Consider the following 17,466-nt stretch of genomic DNA (forward strand, 5'->3'; position numbering starts at 1 on the left):
CTACTTTCTATTTTCTAACGTTAGACACAATGTCGATGGCTAACTCGGTCAATGTCTTCGAGTCAGTCTGAAAAAGCCAGACTAATGTTACACTACATACTATACTGTAGGATCCATATATATGGATATATATGTATAGAAGGATTTTCTTGGTTAGTTCATCCATTGACAGTGAAATCACCTGTGGAACGTCTTCCCACAGCCAGAAAGCTGAATGTTTCTGCTGTCAAATATTACACATGTAGGCATTTTTACTGCATGTCTCCATGGGAGTGGGGAGTACCAACATGGCGGACGGTGGCTTCACTTTTTTCAGCCAATCTGTAATACAGTGAATAAATAGAGATCAGTGATTTAGACCAGCGGGAGGCAACGTCAGTCCTTAGTGCCTCTGTTCTGCAGCTTTTGCATGCGTCCCTTCTTTAACACACCTGAATCAAATAAAGGGTTAATTTCCAGGCCTCTATTAGACTTACTGAGAAGCCAAGGAGATAATTTAGCCGTTAGTTTCTGGTTTGCTGGAGCAGGGATGCATGGAAAAGCTGCAGAACAGTGGCACTGAGGGCTCAGATCGCCCACCCCTGACTTAGACTAAGATGGTGAAACATATTTAGATGAAACACCTCCTGAAAGATGAGATCAGACTTTATTAAAGTGTTAATGAGGTCAGAGCCTTTCAGCAGCTTCAGCCACTGTGGTTCTTCTCTGGAAGTTTCCACTGCAGCATTTCTCAGTCTGTGGTTTATTGTTCTTTGTTTGCTGCTCTACAGATCAGTGGTGCATCAGGCAGCAAAGACCAAACAGGAACACATCAGTTATTTTCTATCAGCTCTGAAACCCACAGACCCAGAGTGTGAAAAAGGTGATCGTGAGCAATGGTGGACTGTCTGATTAACACAATAATATACAGCAGATCGTAAAAAACGCATATAAATATATAAAAGTAAACAGAGTCTGTTGGATGCAGCAGCCAGAAGGCAGCAGCTGGAGGTCAGAGGTCAGATGGTGGACTACCTCACTGAGGAGTAGATGAGGTCTGGTTCTACTGGAAGCTCTGCTAGAACATCAACACACTCTGGTTAGAAGGAAAGAAAATACAGAGAATACAGCTGCAGGTCAACTATTTAAAACAACACAATATAAAACTAAGGAATATATTTACTCATTAGATCAGAGCTGTCAGTCATTTTGATCCCATGGAAATAATCTAAAGAAGCAGGAAATCATAGATGAAGTAGAAAAGCTTTAATTCCAACCTGTCCATCACAGCAGCCAGTGTCCTTCATCTCTATCTGTGTCTCTCTGCTCTGAGCTTCATTGCTGACCTCCCTCCATGTTGGATGCTCCTTCCTCTGCCTCTATCAGCTCAGGGTTCCTGCTCTCTGATTCCAGATCTAAACCTGATCTAGTAGTCAAACATTTCTGCTATAGTTTGACTTCAAATGTAAACAGATTCAATAATAATCCTTAATGATAATTTATCTCAGAGCTAATAGTCTGAGGAGCTCAGCTGCGTCTTTAGCTGCTGTTAGACCTCTGCAGGCTCCACCTGATGATTGTTCTTAAAGCTCAGCTCCCAGCCAGCTGATGACTATGGAGGGTTTAGTCCTCACCCACAGACATGTTTCTAACAGTGACTCCATGTTTCAGCTTGAATGGATCAGAACACTAGATGTTCTCTGATCATTTCAGCTCCTGATGCAGCAGAAGATCTCTGCAGCTCTGCAGACATGAACATGTCCCCTCCTACCTGCTTGGAGGCCTCTGCTTCCATCAAGGCTGTAGAAATAGATCTGGCTTTGGACAGCAGCTCTGTTCCTGGATCAGTGGTTCTGTATTCACAGACCGACCAGAACTTGATGTCTTCCTCCCTGAACTCTGTCCTGAGGAACTGAGAGAAGGTTTCCATCCCATCTGACAGAAGAAAAACACAATGACAGAAACACTGAACGGATCTGCTTCTGGAACTATTAAACTCATTGGTTTATGGTCAGAATCAGAAGCAGCTTAATGTCCAAAGTTTCTGCTCCCAAACAGTGAATGAAGTTTCTGCTCCTCTTTGCTCTCCATGACGTTTGAACAAAGCATAGAAAATGTTGTGTAATGATTGTTAGCAGGGAAGCAAACAGAGTGGCTCCAAACTCTGATGAACAGATTGATGAAAACTTTCTGCTCTACATTTAACAGGGAAGCTCAGATCAGCTTCTTTTATTCAATTCATTCAGATCCTAAAACTCCTTCAAGCTCTGAATTGTTTTCTTCTTTTAGAATCAGAACCAGAATATTTTAGCAGGAATCAAAAACAAAGACTTTAGTTTGAAGCGTCCACAGAATACAGACATCTGGTATAAATATGCAACATGAAAAAGAAATGAATGAAAGGATGAAAGGAGCAGTAGGTTTCTAGATGTGGATGAGCGGCCATTTTGTTAGTAGACTCTGGTTGTTTTGATGATAAACAGGAAAGTGGACGACCACAGAGCTGCTAGTCTGTTAAACAGAACAACCACAGCCTGCAGACACAGACGCTCCAATATGTTAACCTGGGTCCTCACTGACTCCTTTAAACACACCAAGGCACTGGATTAACTGGATTATATCAAGATTATCTCCTATGATTCGTCTTTCAAATATATTGGAATCATTATTGTTTTATAGAAACCTTCCTTATTTCTCTTTAACACTATTGTACTTTTTAATTGACCTTAAATTCCTCATATCAATAATATATAATAAATAATATTTATCAGGAATGTAATTCAATCTTTGCTCTGTCATGTTTCATGTCTCCAGCCATCTCCACAAATAATCCAAAGGTTGAATCATTTTTAAAATGCTGCTGATTTTATTCTATAGATCTTAAATTGATTGAATTGTCTGTAAAATAGATTCAGATGACAGGTTGTGAATTGGCGCTAGAGAAATAAACTGAATTGAATATAACTGAATTTTTGTAGTTTGTTTTCATTAATTACTATGGTAACCTGTCCTTGAGAAATAATTATTAAAATAATATTTTTCTATGTAAAATAATTATTTCATTTGGAAATATTTTAAATGATAATCTTCAGATGTTCATTAAATGTTTAGAAATTCCCTCATTGTCCTTTCTTATAACCAACTGTCATGATCTCTGCACTGATCACTGGTTAGTTTACTAACTCCATTCACCTGTCTAACTCTGCCCGGTTTTTTATCGCTGCTCACCTGATCCACCTGCTTCTGCCTCTATTTAAGCCGCTTGCATCCAATCATCAGGACCAGGTTATTCTTGTTCTCTCAAGCCAGTGGTGGGAGTGTTTTTAGAATTCCCAGTTGTTGTTTTTTTCGGGTTTCCTAATCCTGACCTGTTTCCTGATACTGACCTAATCTCTGAGCCCACCTGTTCCTGTTCTGATCTGTTTGCCTGACCTGGCTTCAGACTCCTGGACCTCAGAGCCTGCCTGTTCCTTGAGTTTTCTGATCCTGAGTTATTCTGACATCACTGTAGGTGATGGCGTTCTCTCCTATTTATATTTCTTAAAAACAAAAAAAGAAGAAGAATTCACTTTGTTAAACTTTTTTTCTACACAATAAAACGTGACTGGTGGAAGCTTCTGATGTAAAGTTTTAAGATTTTATGCAAATGTAGATTAGATTACAAAAAATATTAATTATTGAAAAATCTACTGCATATTATGATGTTAACCTTATAGAATAGATTGTTTTAATTTATTGCATGAAATAAACCTGACCATGTGTGAATCTCTTACTGTCAGGTTTCCTCTTCCATCTTGGTCTCACCAGTAGAACCAGCAGCAGAAGGAAAACCACAACCCAGACACAGACAATAGATGGCAGCACATATTTAGACAGAGGAGGAGGTCCAGTGGTTTCAGGGGGAGGGGGGGCTGGTTTCTCTGAAACACAAAGATTGATTAAATATGTGTCAGACAGATAATAGGACTCAGAGAACTGAAGGATTTGATCCTGACCTTCAACAGAGATCCAGCTGGATGGAGACTCTCCATGACCCCTGATGTTACACCTGTAGAGGCCTTCATCAGAGCTGGTCACATGGTGGAGGGTCATGTGACCTTTGGGCTCAGTCCTGATGAGGGAGCCATCTTTATAGAAAGCAGCTGGGAGGTTGGAGGGAGTGGTCTTTGTTAGACAGCTCAGAGTGGCGTCATCTCCCTCCATCACAGGGAGGACAGGACTCTGCAGGATCACTGATCCACCTCAACACAGAGACAAACTACAGCATTTCATCCATTTCCACAGAGCTTCATCAACACTAACTCCACAGTCTGATCTTACCAGTGACAGTGAGCTGGATGCTGCTGCTGGCTGCTCCCTCTCTGGACGAACACCAGTAAACTCCACTGTCTCTTTCTAAAACATAACTGATTTTACAGATAGAACCAGATGAATTCCCCCATTCCTTTCCACACTGAGTCCTGGTTCCTCTGGTTGTGTTCCTGCATACAGTCCATCCAGCAGAGCTGTTGTTCTCCTCACAGCTCAGAGACACAGAGTCTAACTGAAAGAACTGAGATCTGCTGGGACTCACAGTCAGAGCAGCTGGAAGGAATAAAAGTTTTCTAATGTTTATTCTCCAACTCTAATATTAAAATCCTTTATTCTGTCTGAAGAGTTTTAATTCTGGTAGAAATGAACCAACCTGCATCAGTTATGAGGCAAACCAGTGAAGTCAGAACTGGAAAGAATTCACATTTATTCGTTATATCTGATATTTGTTAAATTTTATATAATTTCACATCAGACCATAACAGTCATTTATTCACAGCACAAATATTTTAAAGCTGAAATTATTCTTTATCAGCACTGAGGTAAACACAGCATTACAAGATTCAATGATAGCAAACAAAAATAATCTGATTTTTGCAGAAAAATAAAGATTTATGTCTTTTATAAAGTTCCCTCTAAAGCAAGAAGCAAGCCAATGTATAAATGTAGAGAGTTATTTAATCTTTGATCAGATGAGTGGATTCTTTCTCTAATCATAGGCAGGTTCTTTACTTACAGAGCAGATCATGAAGAGATGTTTCCATCATTGTAGCTCTCACTGGTCTGACCACTGATCATGCTCTGCTGGAGGAGCTGCTGCTGAATAAAGACCAGCCTCTTCCTGGAAACTGTGGCTGTGTGTGTGAAATGGTTTGTGTTGCCTGCTGAGGACCATTTTTAGTATATTTACTAACCTTCTGAGGACCAGCAGGCCTAATGGGACCAGAGGCTGGTCCTAATGTGGGGGACCCCCATCTGTATTGTTAGGGAGACCATTTAAAGATCACCGATGGTAGACCATCACTGATCTACCAGGTTTTAGTTACCATTAGCATAAAGTGGGAGAAATAACAGCCCACCAGCCCCAAATCACCATCAGCCCACTGAACTAATGCCCACTATGTCTGATTGCCAGTCTAGTGGCGATGGTAGGCAGACTGCTTTTGCATGTGGGATTGGGATGTTAATCTCTGTCTAAGATTATCTCTCTCACAACTGATAGGAGGAAGTGTTACAATATGAAGAAACAATGTAATAATAAGAGATTCATTTTAACAACCAATCATGATTTAATTATGTAATGCTTTTATTTAAACGATTTGCAGGGATTTGTGATTAGGAAATTGATGGTGACACATTATTAACCTTATTACCATGTTCTGCACAGCTGCCTCCTTTAGATGGCGCCACTGGTCATCTGACTCTCTTCCACCAACATCTACCATCCACTACCTGATAACCATCTGCATATTCTCCTTCACTACATTAATGTGTTTTCCTTCTCAGTACTTCTATCCTATTTCTCCTTAAGGAAGCTTGATTTTAACATTTTTGGTTTGGTGTTACTCAAAGTGTTTGTTGCTTAATCAACTGGTGCTGGGACTTTAGTCCCAATGACCCGGTAGAACTGCATCAAGCAGAAGACGAGTTCTAGTATGTTCTATAGTTTAAAGCAATTTTTAGGTAATTGATATTCTATAAATAAAGTGGTTTAAGCTTCCTCATATAGAGGCAGCCCTCATTACTCAGGAAGAAGGCGGTTTAACTTGAAATCACTTCCTCAACAGAAGAAACAGTCAGATGAGAGAGAGGAGAACATCTCTACGATGTCTGCTCTGTAAGTAGGAACGATTTTAGCTGTTTTCTCTTAAGCAATCTTTCTGTTGGGAATGGTTGATTAAAATGATTTCATGACTAAATGATTTGGCTGAATTAAGTTCAAAGGAATGTAAAGATGTATTACAGGGTAAAGAAAATGTCTGCTATTTTCCTTAGATTGGAATCAAGAAATCAGCATTTAGTCAGAAGGTTGAAGATTGGATTTAATAATAATTTTGTCTTTAGGGCTGGCCTTCCTTCACTGTTCTGCAACACAACAAGGTTGGTAATTATGTATTTTATTATCTAAAATAAAATGCAGTTTGCATTTTTGGTTCTTTTGAAAATAATGTGACTGGTTGTTTTCTTTCACTCCTCCCAGCTGCTCTGACTGTGAGTCCCAGCAGATCTCAGTTCTTTCAAGGAGACTCTGTGTCTCTGAGCTGTGAGGAGAACAACAGCTCTGCTGGATGGACTGTATGGAGGAACACAACCAGAGAACAGTCAGAGTGTAAAGCTCCATGGGGGAAACCAGATGGTCTAAGATGTAACATGACCTACATTCTCCCGGATGACAGTGGAGTTTACTGGTGTTCGTCCAGAGAGGGAGCAGCCAGCAGCAGCATCCAGCTCACTGTCACTGGTAAGATCAGACTGTGGAGTTAGTGTTGATGAAGCTGTGTGGAAATGGATGAAATGCTGTAGTTTGTCTCTGTGTTGAGGTGGATCAGTGATCCTGCAGAGTCCTGTCCTCCCTGTGATGGAGGGAGATGACGTCACTCTGAGCTGTCTAACAAAGACCACTCCCTCCAACCTCCCAGCTGCTTTCTATAAAGATGGCTCCCTCATCAGGACTGAGCCCAAAGGTCACATGACCCTCCACCATGTGACCAGCTCTGATGAAGGCGTCTACAGGTGTAACATCAGGGGTCATGGAGAGTCTCCATCCAGCTGGATCTCTGTTGAAGGTCAGAAGGATCAACATCTTTCTTCCACTGTCTTGGTTTCAGAGAATTAAGTTATTTTTATTTCTTGTTTGTTCCTCAGAGAAACCATCCTTGGTCTCACCAAACCTCCCAACCTCTGTTCCTACCACCAATCCTCCTTCAGATTCCCAGTTTCCTCTCTCCTTGATCGTGTCCCTTTCATGCATCAGTCCTCTGGTTTTACTGCTGATGACTCTACTGATAAAACAAAGATGTTACAAGAAAACTGGAAGTAAGACTTTTAATTTTTACATTGAGTTTGTTTTTCCTAATCACTTTAATAAATTAGGTTTAAAGCCTAATTTCTGTTTTAATAATAGTGAAATAATAACCTATGCTGAGGTCAACGAAGCTGAATGGGATAATGTAAGACAGAGTGATGTAAGAATATTAAAGGGACGTCTATGGAGAAAAGGACCAACAGAAGGTAATGATTCTGTTTACGTGGTTTTGTTTTTAGTGACTTTCTTAGACAGATTCTGACCTGATTAATGTTAATGGTTTTACAGCTCTTCAACTGATTTAAGTGGATGTTTGTGTGGCCATGTTTTTGTCACTATGCAGGGATAAATTTCTTAGAAATATGCTACTTTTTGGGTGTTTATATGTACTTGTGGGGACCAACGACTGGTCCCTGTGAGGAGAAATTGTCCTCTTGGAGTGGGGGTTAGGACTAACGATAGTAAAACCTGATTATGTATCTTCGCTTGTATTTGTACTTACTGCTGAGAGAACCTTTTAATGTTTGGTCATTTTATATCATATATATTATATTTATAACTCAGGATGAAGTCATCATCCTGAAACCTTTCAGTGTCATGATGGGTTTCAAATATTTTGCCCACATGCAGATACAACTCAGACGCAGGGAAAAAGTTTATACAGTTTATTGAGAGAGTGGCACTCAGACAGACAAAAAACAAAGGATTCTCGGCTTGGGGAATATCCAGCGGTCAGGTGAACTGGAACCTCTAGCGGGAGATCAGAGTGGTGAGTTCAAGATCCAAGGGATTTACAGGCTAATACTGAAATTAAGCCAGATAAGGACTCACTGTTGATGTCCTTTTGTCACTCCTTGGTTCCTGTTTGTGGGGACTGTTCAGATAAGGAGAAACTTTGCTGGAGGACGGACAGGCAGACTAGTAGGCAGACTAGTCAACGAGCTTTCATGAAGTGGACTGCAAACTGAAGTGGTGAATGTTTTCCTGAATCTCAGAGAGACGAATGGGTTCCTTCCAAGGCTTGAAGGACCAGGCTTATCCAGTTGATCAGGAGATAAACCTGCCGAAGACCACAAAGGAGACAAAGGGTTAGAACTGAAGACTCAAAGAAACGAAAACTCAAACTTAGACACTGTTAAGCTAGAGGCTAGAGTACCCAATACTGGCAAACACTCTGGCGTCGAGGTGGTGACAGTCCGCTGCTCATATACTCCTCTGGTAATGACCCAACGAGCCACAGGTGCAACATTTTCAGATGCAAACTCAAACAGCTTAATCTTAATACAAACATATCTACTCCGGTCTAGTTTCTCACTCTGCTATGATCTATTATGGTCATTATTTCCATTTGCACATGAAAGTAGCTTTTTCATTTCTGCTTTCCAGTTAAATGTGTTTGTTCGCACAGATATGTGCGAGATGCTTTTTGGTTTCCTCTACTTAGTTTCATGCGTTTGAGTCATGAGCAGCAGAGCTGTTAAAAAAAAAAAAATGTGAAAAATGCTGTTAAAATATCCTCATTTAAAACGGTTAGCAACAATTCAACTTTTTAGCAGCATAGTTCATTTATTCTAGTGGTTCCAGCAAAGTTTACAATATGCCCTTTTTTTCTGACAGAAGATAATATGGATACAGATTATTCATTTCGGACAGATGATGGTTTCAGTTAAGGTAAAATATTGATCAGATAAAACAGGATGTAAAAACAAATCTATAACTGTACTTGCTAAACTAAACAACTAAAGCTCCCATGGTAAAATAGATAAACTATGTTCCTCAAATGGTCAAAGCTGAGTATCAGATCGAGTGTATCTGTACTCCTAAGAGGGGCCCTCAGGGAATACATGATGTGATTGTTGTGGCCTCTGATGTAAAGTTACTTACTGAAACAAAAAGGCCTTCAAGACTTAAATCAGGCCAGTGTTGGAGCAGAAAGGCTGACTGAGTTTTTCAAATTCGCTAATAAAATGGAGTGATCAGCAGAGTTAAATGCTGCTCTGAGATCCAATCATTCCAGCTCTGTGGTTCTTCCACAGTCTGAATTTAAACTGATGTCAATCAAGGTCCCTCTTTATACTGTGGTGAACATGGAAGCCTGACTGGAAGATGTTAAAGAGGTTGGTTCATTTACAGGAAGGTGTTTAGCTCATTTATGCATTCTTGGCTAAGCTAGTAACCCTTAGCCCGCCCATCTTTAGCGAACCTCCTGTAACTGGGTCAGCGGTAAAATGGCCGCTTTTCAGTCTATTTATCTGCAGGTAATTTAACTGTAGTCAATAAACAGTCAACCAGTTACTATTCTGCTGTAAGCCAACCTGGGATAATAGGGAGATCTCTCTGAAGACCTCCTCACCTCTGACCTAAGAATCAGAACATCTTATGGCGCATTCTGCTGCCGTCCCTCAAAGTTAAACTTTAAAGTCCCCCCTCTACCTAAAGCCTGTGGGGGGGTCTTTTGGGTTCTCAGGTGAGAACTCCTAATAGCCTTTTATGTCTCAGTCCCAGTAGAAAGCATTATCAACCATTTATAACTTTATGTCAGGTGCTATTTCAGTCCGAATTCTGGAAGTTAGGATGGTTTTTGTTGTTTATCATCCTAGATTTAAATCTATTACGTACGTTTTAGGTTTCATTCTCTTTTAAACATAATTTTTTCAAATGTGCCAACAATTATTATTATTATTATTATTATTATTATTATTATTATTATTATTATTATTATTATTATTATTATTATTATTATTATTATTATTTCACTCTCTTAGAAAAGATGCCACTTTGAGTCAAATCTTCAGGAATTATTTATTTTTTGCAAACCTGCCATTTTAGTTAATAAACTCATACAGTAGCTTTTATATATTTTAGTTGCATTTTTCCAAACTACATCCCATATATTTGGTAAAATATAAGGTTTGTTTATTTTAAACACTTAAGGGATGAAAATCACTGATTTCATTGTTCATAAGTTTTAATGATATACATGTATATTTCTGGAGGAAAGGAAAATCAATTTCTCTTAGTTTTTCATTTAGTGAAATCTAATTCAGATTAAAGTGACACACAACTTTATGTTTTATTCTATAGGATTATATTATTCATTCTTTTTCCTCTATAAGTTGCTGTTTTGTTTACATTTTCATATGTCAGAGCAACCATCACATTTTCTCTGTCTTAGTCAGAACCTCAGACATTCATGGCACAGGGACAAAGCAACATACCACAAAATCATGAAGAGATGAAGCTAATCTCTCCGAGTGGCTGCTGTGGAAATAGAGAATTTGGTTTGTGACTAAAACCTGTGCGCATTTCACACCTACTGTGTCAGACCATGTTTGGACCCTTTTCTCTCTCTGGATTTGCCTCAGTTTTCATCTCCAGGTCCGTCCATAACATTATGGAACATGGTGACAGCAGGAAATGAACAAAACCAGACCCGTCCTGTTTTTAAACAACCACAGGCCTGATAATAAACGTGTTGTTTTCCAGTCCTGAAGCCGACATAGGAAAAGACAGTTGCTGCTGAGTTTTTCTCTTTTAAAAAGATAATATTTGGTGTAGATATTTAAGGTTGGTTCTAATTTGATCAAAATTTAATCTAAAACAATCATTGTTTAGTGAAAGCCAACCAGGTTGTACATTATTGCCCTCATTAGACATTTTCCCACAGATAAAAGTCAGGGCGTCAGTGGCGTTGGATGTAGGAAATTGCCCTGAAATCGAAGGATTGACGGTTCAAGCCCGCCAGTGTACGGCAGGGCTCTTCTGTCAGTGAGACCCAGGGCAGCTGTGGCTACAATGTAGCTTATCACCGTGAGTGTGTGTGAATGGGTGAATGAATGTAGTGTAAAGCGCTTTGGTCAAGTTACCTGACTTGAAAAAAGGTGCTCTATAAGTACATGCCATTTACCATTCATGTTAAGAAAGTCAGTCTGTCAGCAGCATTTTCTTCATTGCAAGATGCAGAAAGGAATCTAATAAGAGAAAGTTATCAAGCTTTTCTTGAATAGTTGTAAGTCTATGGAAATGAAAAATAAAATAAAATATATGGTCGATCACTTTACCCTTTACTGATTGCTGCCTCCAGGCGGTTTCAGTCCTGGAGCCCCCTCCTCAGTCCAAAAAGGTTAACCATTTCTCAAACAAAAACAAATATTTCGTTAATTAAAAATTAATTTAGCACCGTAGAGAAGGAAAGCCTTATGTTGGTGCACCTCCTCCTTTTTTCCCAAAAAAGAAAAAAATTCCCCAGTGTCTCTGTCATAGTTCTTGCACACACACACATAGGGGAGCAAGTTGCGGCTCAGGTGAGTTATTAGGGTCAGGGATTCAGAGCAGATGAAAATCCTTTTGTCTTGTTTTCCCCATATTTTAACTATATATAATAGAATGTACAGTTTTGACTTCTTATTTTAACCAATTTCTCTCTGAAGCTGAGAGGTTTATTTTTTTATTTTTTTTTATTTTTTTCAATTTTTTCTTCAAAATCTGTAAATCTTCTTACCTTACCTTCTTTTTAGCCACTAACTTCTTCTCATATTGGTTTATCTTATATTCAACATTTTTGTATTGTAACATTAAAAGAACCAGATTTTCTTAGCAATTGATCAAAAATTTCTCCTTGGGCAGTTGACAATTCCCTGGAACCTTGCCTTTGTTCTACTACCATAGAACTGCAAAACCTTTCCCATTATCTACAGGTAATTTAACTCTGCCCGATACACACCAATCCCATGGGGCCAACCTGGATAACTGGGGGGATCCCACTCTAGATCACCGACGTCTCAGTAAAATTAAGTACCTTCTGGTGGCACCTACAACCTTCCTCTCAGTCTTAGAGAGAGCCTCACGTTCCTATGCGAGGTCTTTTGGTTCACAGGTGGAAAAAAACCTGAACTGCCTTTCTGCTCCCCAAAAAGAAAAGTTATCTTTTATTTGGTATGCATATTCTTTAGTATTATACTAATGCTAATGCTTTTGAAATGATTAATCTTTAATTTAGTTAGATTTTTTTCTATATTATAATTTTAATGGAGAAGAAGAGGACTTTGTTTGAGCAAATTTTCCAGTATTTGATTTCTAATAATCTTTAAATCTGTTAACAATCTGTTGTTTTGTAATTTAGTTTTTTAAATTTAACTTAAACTGTGCCGACAAAAGATTAATCTCACCGTCTCAAAAAGAATGGTTCGTTTTGATCCTCCTGCTGACCTCCAGGGAACTGGATGCCAGAAGTCCTCACTCCCTTAACCTTCTAACCGGGGTATTGAGGCTGGAAGACTGCTTCCTCCAGGTGGTACCTGACACTTCTGACAATCGCTGCCCTCAGAAAAAAATCAATCAAGGAGAATCCTGCCAACAATGCCAAATTGTTGTGGGAAAAAAGTATTCAACTATTCATCCTAGTTAAATAAGTGGAGATCAATGGATTTCACTCAGTCGGCACATTTATTCATATCTTTGCAAAGAGAGAACAGTCATCATGAAGCCCTAATGGCACAGCATTCTGCCCTGTTCTGCATGAGCAGCTTTCGTTCCTCCTTACTTGCAAAAATGGAAAGTAGTCAGAGTCAAAACAAATTACACACACTTTGATTAAACAGTAACATGTTATGAATAAACCTTGAGAAAAAAATCTGATTTCTTATGAGAAGAAGCAATGTCTGGTCTACAAACACCATCCTGCAGAGAATGGTGTGGCCTTCAAGGTGAAACAGAGTGAAAACTTTTATAGTGAGTAAATAGGATATATTAATACATGATTTAAAAAGAAATCTAAATTTTCTGACAACAGTGGGGGACAAAATAATTATTTTCAACTTGAGTTAAATAAGTATAAGATTAAGTAAAGATGTACAACAAATTCTTTAAAAATGCTAAAATGTGATTTCCTTGATCGTTTTGCTCAAGTGTACTTATGATAAACACAAATTGCTTTTCAAAGTTTTTATGCCAAGTTTGTTAAACCTGCTTTGTGAAACGGGCCTCAAATCATTTAAACTGTCCATCATTTCTGTCTCAGATTCAGCTGCAACACTAAAAGCTGCTGGGTTCAGAAGAACCTGATCTGCAACCTGGTGCTGGGTCACATTTGGACCGAGCCCACCCTGGGCTGGTTCTCCTCAGCAGGGTTGGATATGGGTCTGACCGAGTTAGATCTCCTCTCATCTCTCTGTTGTTCATCTCTCAGCATTAACAGTGTTTCTGTCATTGTGTTTTTCTTCTGTCAGATGGGATGGAAACCTTCTCTCAGTTCCTCAGGACAGAGTTCAGGGAGGAAGACATCAAGTTCTGGTCGGTCTGTGAATACAGAACCACTGATCCAGGAACAGAGCTGCTGTCCAAAGCCAGATCTATTTCTACAGCCTTGATGGAAGCAGAGGCCTCCAAGCAGGTAGGAGGGGACATGTTCATGTCTGCAGAGCTGCAGGAAGCTTTATTAATAGAACATATGTCAGTAATAAAAAAATAAAAAAATTGTGCTGTAGTTAAAAAAAGAGAATGATAGAATTCAACTTTTTATTATCATTACACTGTCACAAGTACAAAGCAAAGAAATTAACTCTGCATTTAACCTATTCCATTGTGCAGCTCCCAGGGAGCACTATGAGGTTAAGGGTCTTGCTCAGGGACCCAGAGTGGCAGTCTATGGGAGGGGGGATTGTAGAACCTCTGGATTCCCAGCGCTATATCCTAACCACTAGGCCACCACTACCATATTGGTCTGGTTCATTTACATACAGTTAAACAAGTTGTGAGCTCAGAGATTTAGTAGAGATGCAAAGAAAAGGAGTGAAGTAAGAGTATAGACAGAAGACAAAGTTTGTTAGCTGGAGTACAACACATGCCAGACAGGTTTTTAGCAAGTTTAAATGCTGCACTTTGGTCTCACAGTGCGCTCAGACTGGGAACAACATGCTTAGGTTGGTGGCATAAAGAGCTACGGTACTTAGAAAATGTCTTGCTGCAATGACTGTCTGGTTTATATCAGGCTGGTCTAATCCAGCTATTATTGCTAACTGTAGTGTTGGCTCTACTAAGCCCATAGAATAAGCCAATAAGGGACCATTTTTGCATGTTGCACAGACACCACCGTGCAGGTCCACAACAGTTGAGGGAGCAACTTTCAAGTTGTCCAGGTGTGAGTCGGCTTTATTAGATCGACTTCTGGGTTAATTCCCTACTAATAACACATTAAGTCCTGCAGATCTTCTGCTGCATCAGGAGCTGAAAATAATAAAATATACACACATGTGTAGATGAGGAGCTGAGCTCCTGACTATTAGATCAGGTTTAGATCTGGAACCAGAGTAGATAGATCACACTGATCAAGGAGGAAACTGTTTGATGACCTTTAACCTTTTGGATTCTATGTTGGGGGCAGTAATTGGTCTTATAGTAGCTATCAGAACAGTGAGAATGATAGAAAACCCAGAGCGCATTAGAGAGGAAGGAGCAGGAACCCTGAGCTGATAGAGGCAGAGGAAGGAGCATCCAACATGGAGGGAGGTCAGCAATGAAGCTCAGAGCAGAGAGACACAGATAGAGATGAAGGACACTGGCTGCTGTGATGGACAGGTTGGAATTAAAGCTTTTCTACTTCATCTATGATTTCCTGCTTCTTTAGATTATTTCCATGGGATCAAAATGACTGACAGCTCTGATCTAATGAGTAAATATATTCCTTACTTTTATATTGTGTTGTTTTAAATAGTTGACCTGCAGCTTTATTCTCTGTATTTTCTTTCTTTCTAACCAGAGTGTGTTGATGTTCTACCAGAGCTTCCATTAGAACCTCATCTACTCCTCAGTGAGGTAGTCCACCATCTGACCTCTGACCTCCAGATGCTGCCTTCTGACTGCTTCATCCAACAGGCTCTGTTTACTTTTATATATCTATATGCGTTTTTTATGTGTCTCTTGTATTTTATTGTGTTAATCAGGCACAGTCCACCATTGCTCACGATCACCTTTTTCACACTCTGGGTCTGTGGGTTTCAGAGCTGATAGAAAATAACTGATGTGTTCCTGTTTGGTCTTTGCTGCCTGATGCACCACTGATCTGTAGAGCAGCAAACAAAGAACAATAAACCACAGACTGAGAAATGCTGCAGTGGAAACTTCCAGAGAAGAACCACAGTGGCTGAAGCTGTTGAAAGGCTCTGACCTCATTAACACTTTAATAAAGTCTGATCTGATCTTTCAGGAGGTGTTTCATCTCAACATGTCACCAACCAAAATTCACTCAGATAGATTGCAGTTTAACAATTAAAATTAGGTTTTTTTACATTTTAATCACATAATCTGTAAAAGTTTTAAACTGTTTTATTTTCATCTTATTAACTCAGATTATCTGTTAGATGAAAAACTACAACCTTCTGAAATGTCATCATTTCACTCTTTTCAAAATCAGATAAACAATCAGTGGACCCTCTGTCAGATTATTATTCTTCCCCCTAGTGGTCAGATTTTGTATTACAAGAGAATTATTAGAATCTTCATCTGTTTACAGCAACAAGTAGATCAATATATTAGATTTATAAATTGTAACAAAAATCAATAGATTTCAGTTTATGGTTTTTTGTACATTATTTCTCTGCCTCAATTCCAGATGCTGGGCAGTAGTTTGTCTTAACATTTAAAAAAACGATGGTAACACCTGAAACAGTACAGTCATGGCCAAAAGTATTGAGAATGACACAAATATTATATTTTCACATGATCTGCTCCCCTCTGGTTTTCATGTGTGTATGTCAGATGTTGTCATCACATACAGAAATACAATTGCAATCATATTATGAGTAACAAAAGCTTTTAAAGACAGAATGAGGTAATTCAGCAAGTCAGAGCCTCTGCAATTCTCCCTGGCATGCTCTCAATCAACTTCTGGACCAAATCCTGACTGACAGCAGTCCATTCTGGCACAATCAATGCTTGCATTTTGTCAGAACTCCTAGGTTTTCGTTTGTCCACCCGTCTCTTGATGATTGACCACAACTTTTCAATGGGATTAAGATCAGGGGAGTTTCCAGGCCATAGACCCAAAATCTCTGTTTTGTTCCCTGAGCCAGTTAGATATCACCTTTGCTTTATGGCAAGGTGCTCCATCATGCTGGAAAAGGCATCGTTCATCACCAAACTGCTCTTGGACGGTTGGGAGAAATTGCTTTTGGAGGACATTCTGGTACCATTCTTTATACATGGCTGTGTTTTTAGGTCAGACTGTGAGAGAGCCGACTCCCTTGGCTGAGAAGCAACCCCACACATGAATGGTTTCAGGATGCTTTACAGTCGGCATGAGACCAGACTGGTGGTAGAGCTCACCTCATCTTCTCCCAACAAGCTGTTTTCCAGATGTCCCAAACAATGGGAAAGGGGATTGATCAGAGAAAATGACTTTCCCCCAGTCCTCAGCAGTCCACTCCCTGTACCTTTAGCAATACCAGTCTGTCTCTGATGTTTTTTCCAGAGAGAAGTGGCTTCTTTGCTGCCCTCTTTGAGACCAGGCCTTGCTCCAAGAGTCTCCACCTCACAGTGCGTGCAGATGCACTCACACCTGCCTGCTGCCATTCCTGAGCAAGCTCTGCACTGCTGGTAGCCCGATCCTGCAGCTGAAACACTTTTAAGAGACGGTCCTGGCGCTTGCTGGTCTTTCTTGGCGCCCTGGAGCCTTTTTGGCAACAATGGAACCTCACTCCTTGAAGATCTTGATGATGCCATAGATTGTTGACTGAGGTTCAACCTTTCTAGCTGCGATTCTCTTTCCTGTTAGGCCATTATTGTGCAGTGCAATGATGACCGCACATGTTTCTTTAGAGATAACCATGGTTCACAGAAGAGAAACAATGATGCCAAGCAGCAGCCTCTTTTTAAAGTATCCAGTGGTGTCATTCTAACTTAATTCTGACAGATTGATTTCCAGCCCTGTCCTCATCACCACCCACACCTGTGTTAATGCAGCAATCACTGAAACCATGTTAGCTGCTCCTTTTAAGGCAGGGCTGCAATGACGTTGAAATGTGTTTTGGGGAAAAAGTTCATTTTCTAGGCAAATATTGACTTTGCAATTAATTGCTGTTACACTGATCACTCTTTATAACATTCTGGAGGATATGCAAGTTGCTGTTATAAAAACTGAAGCAGTAGACTTTGTA

The 17,466-nt window shown here is 39.7% G+C and overlaps 2 protein-coding genes across 2 annotated transcripts in view; one reads left to right on the forward strand and one right to left on the reverse strand.

The window, feature by feature from the left end:
- Nucleotides 1–5,080, reverse strand: part of LOC119775054 — a 218,149-nt gene extending 213,069 nt beyond the window's left edge. Inside the window, exons 1-2 of the mRNA XM_038272924.1 lie at nucleotides 5,027–5,080; nucleotides 4,664–4,699 (exon numbers count right to left, since the gene is read on the reverse strand). Coding sequence (XP_038128852.1) covers nucleotides 4,664–4,699; nucleotides 5,027–5,057 — 67 coding nt within the window. The 5' untranslated portion in view covers nucleotides 5,058–5,080. The remainder of the gene's footprint in view (nucleotides 1–4,663; nucleotides 4,700–5,026) is intronic.
- A 1,410-nt stretch (nucleotides 5,081–6,490) lies between these two features.
- Nucleotides 6,491–15,104, forward strand: LOC119775055 (high affinity immunoglobulin gamma Fc receptor I-like). Its single transcript, XM_038272925.1, has 5 exons — nucleotides 6,491–6,751; nucleotides 6,831–7,076; nucleotides 7,219–7,326; nucleotides 13,543–13,706; nucleotides 15,072–15,104. Exons 1-5 carry the CDS (start codon nucleotides 6,661–6,663, stop codon nucleotides 15,102–15,104), a joined length of 642 nt encoding a protein of 213 aa, XP_038128853.1. The 5' UTR covers nucleotides 6,491–6,660.
- The last annotated feature ends 2,362 nt before the right edge of the window (nucleotides 15,105–17,466 follow it).

Source organism: Cyprinodon tularosa, unplaced genomic scaffold (assembly GCF_016077235.1).
Source record: "Cyprinodon tularosa strain WSP-4 unplaced genomic scaffold, ASM1607723v1 ctg848, whole genome shotgun sequence".
In the NCBI taxonomy this organism is placed as follows: Eukaryota; Metazoa; Chordata; class Actinopteri; order Cyprinodontiformes; family Cyprinodontidae; genus Cyprinodon; species Cyprinodon tularosa.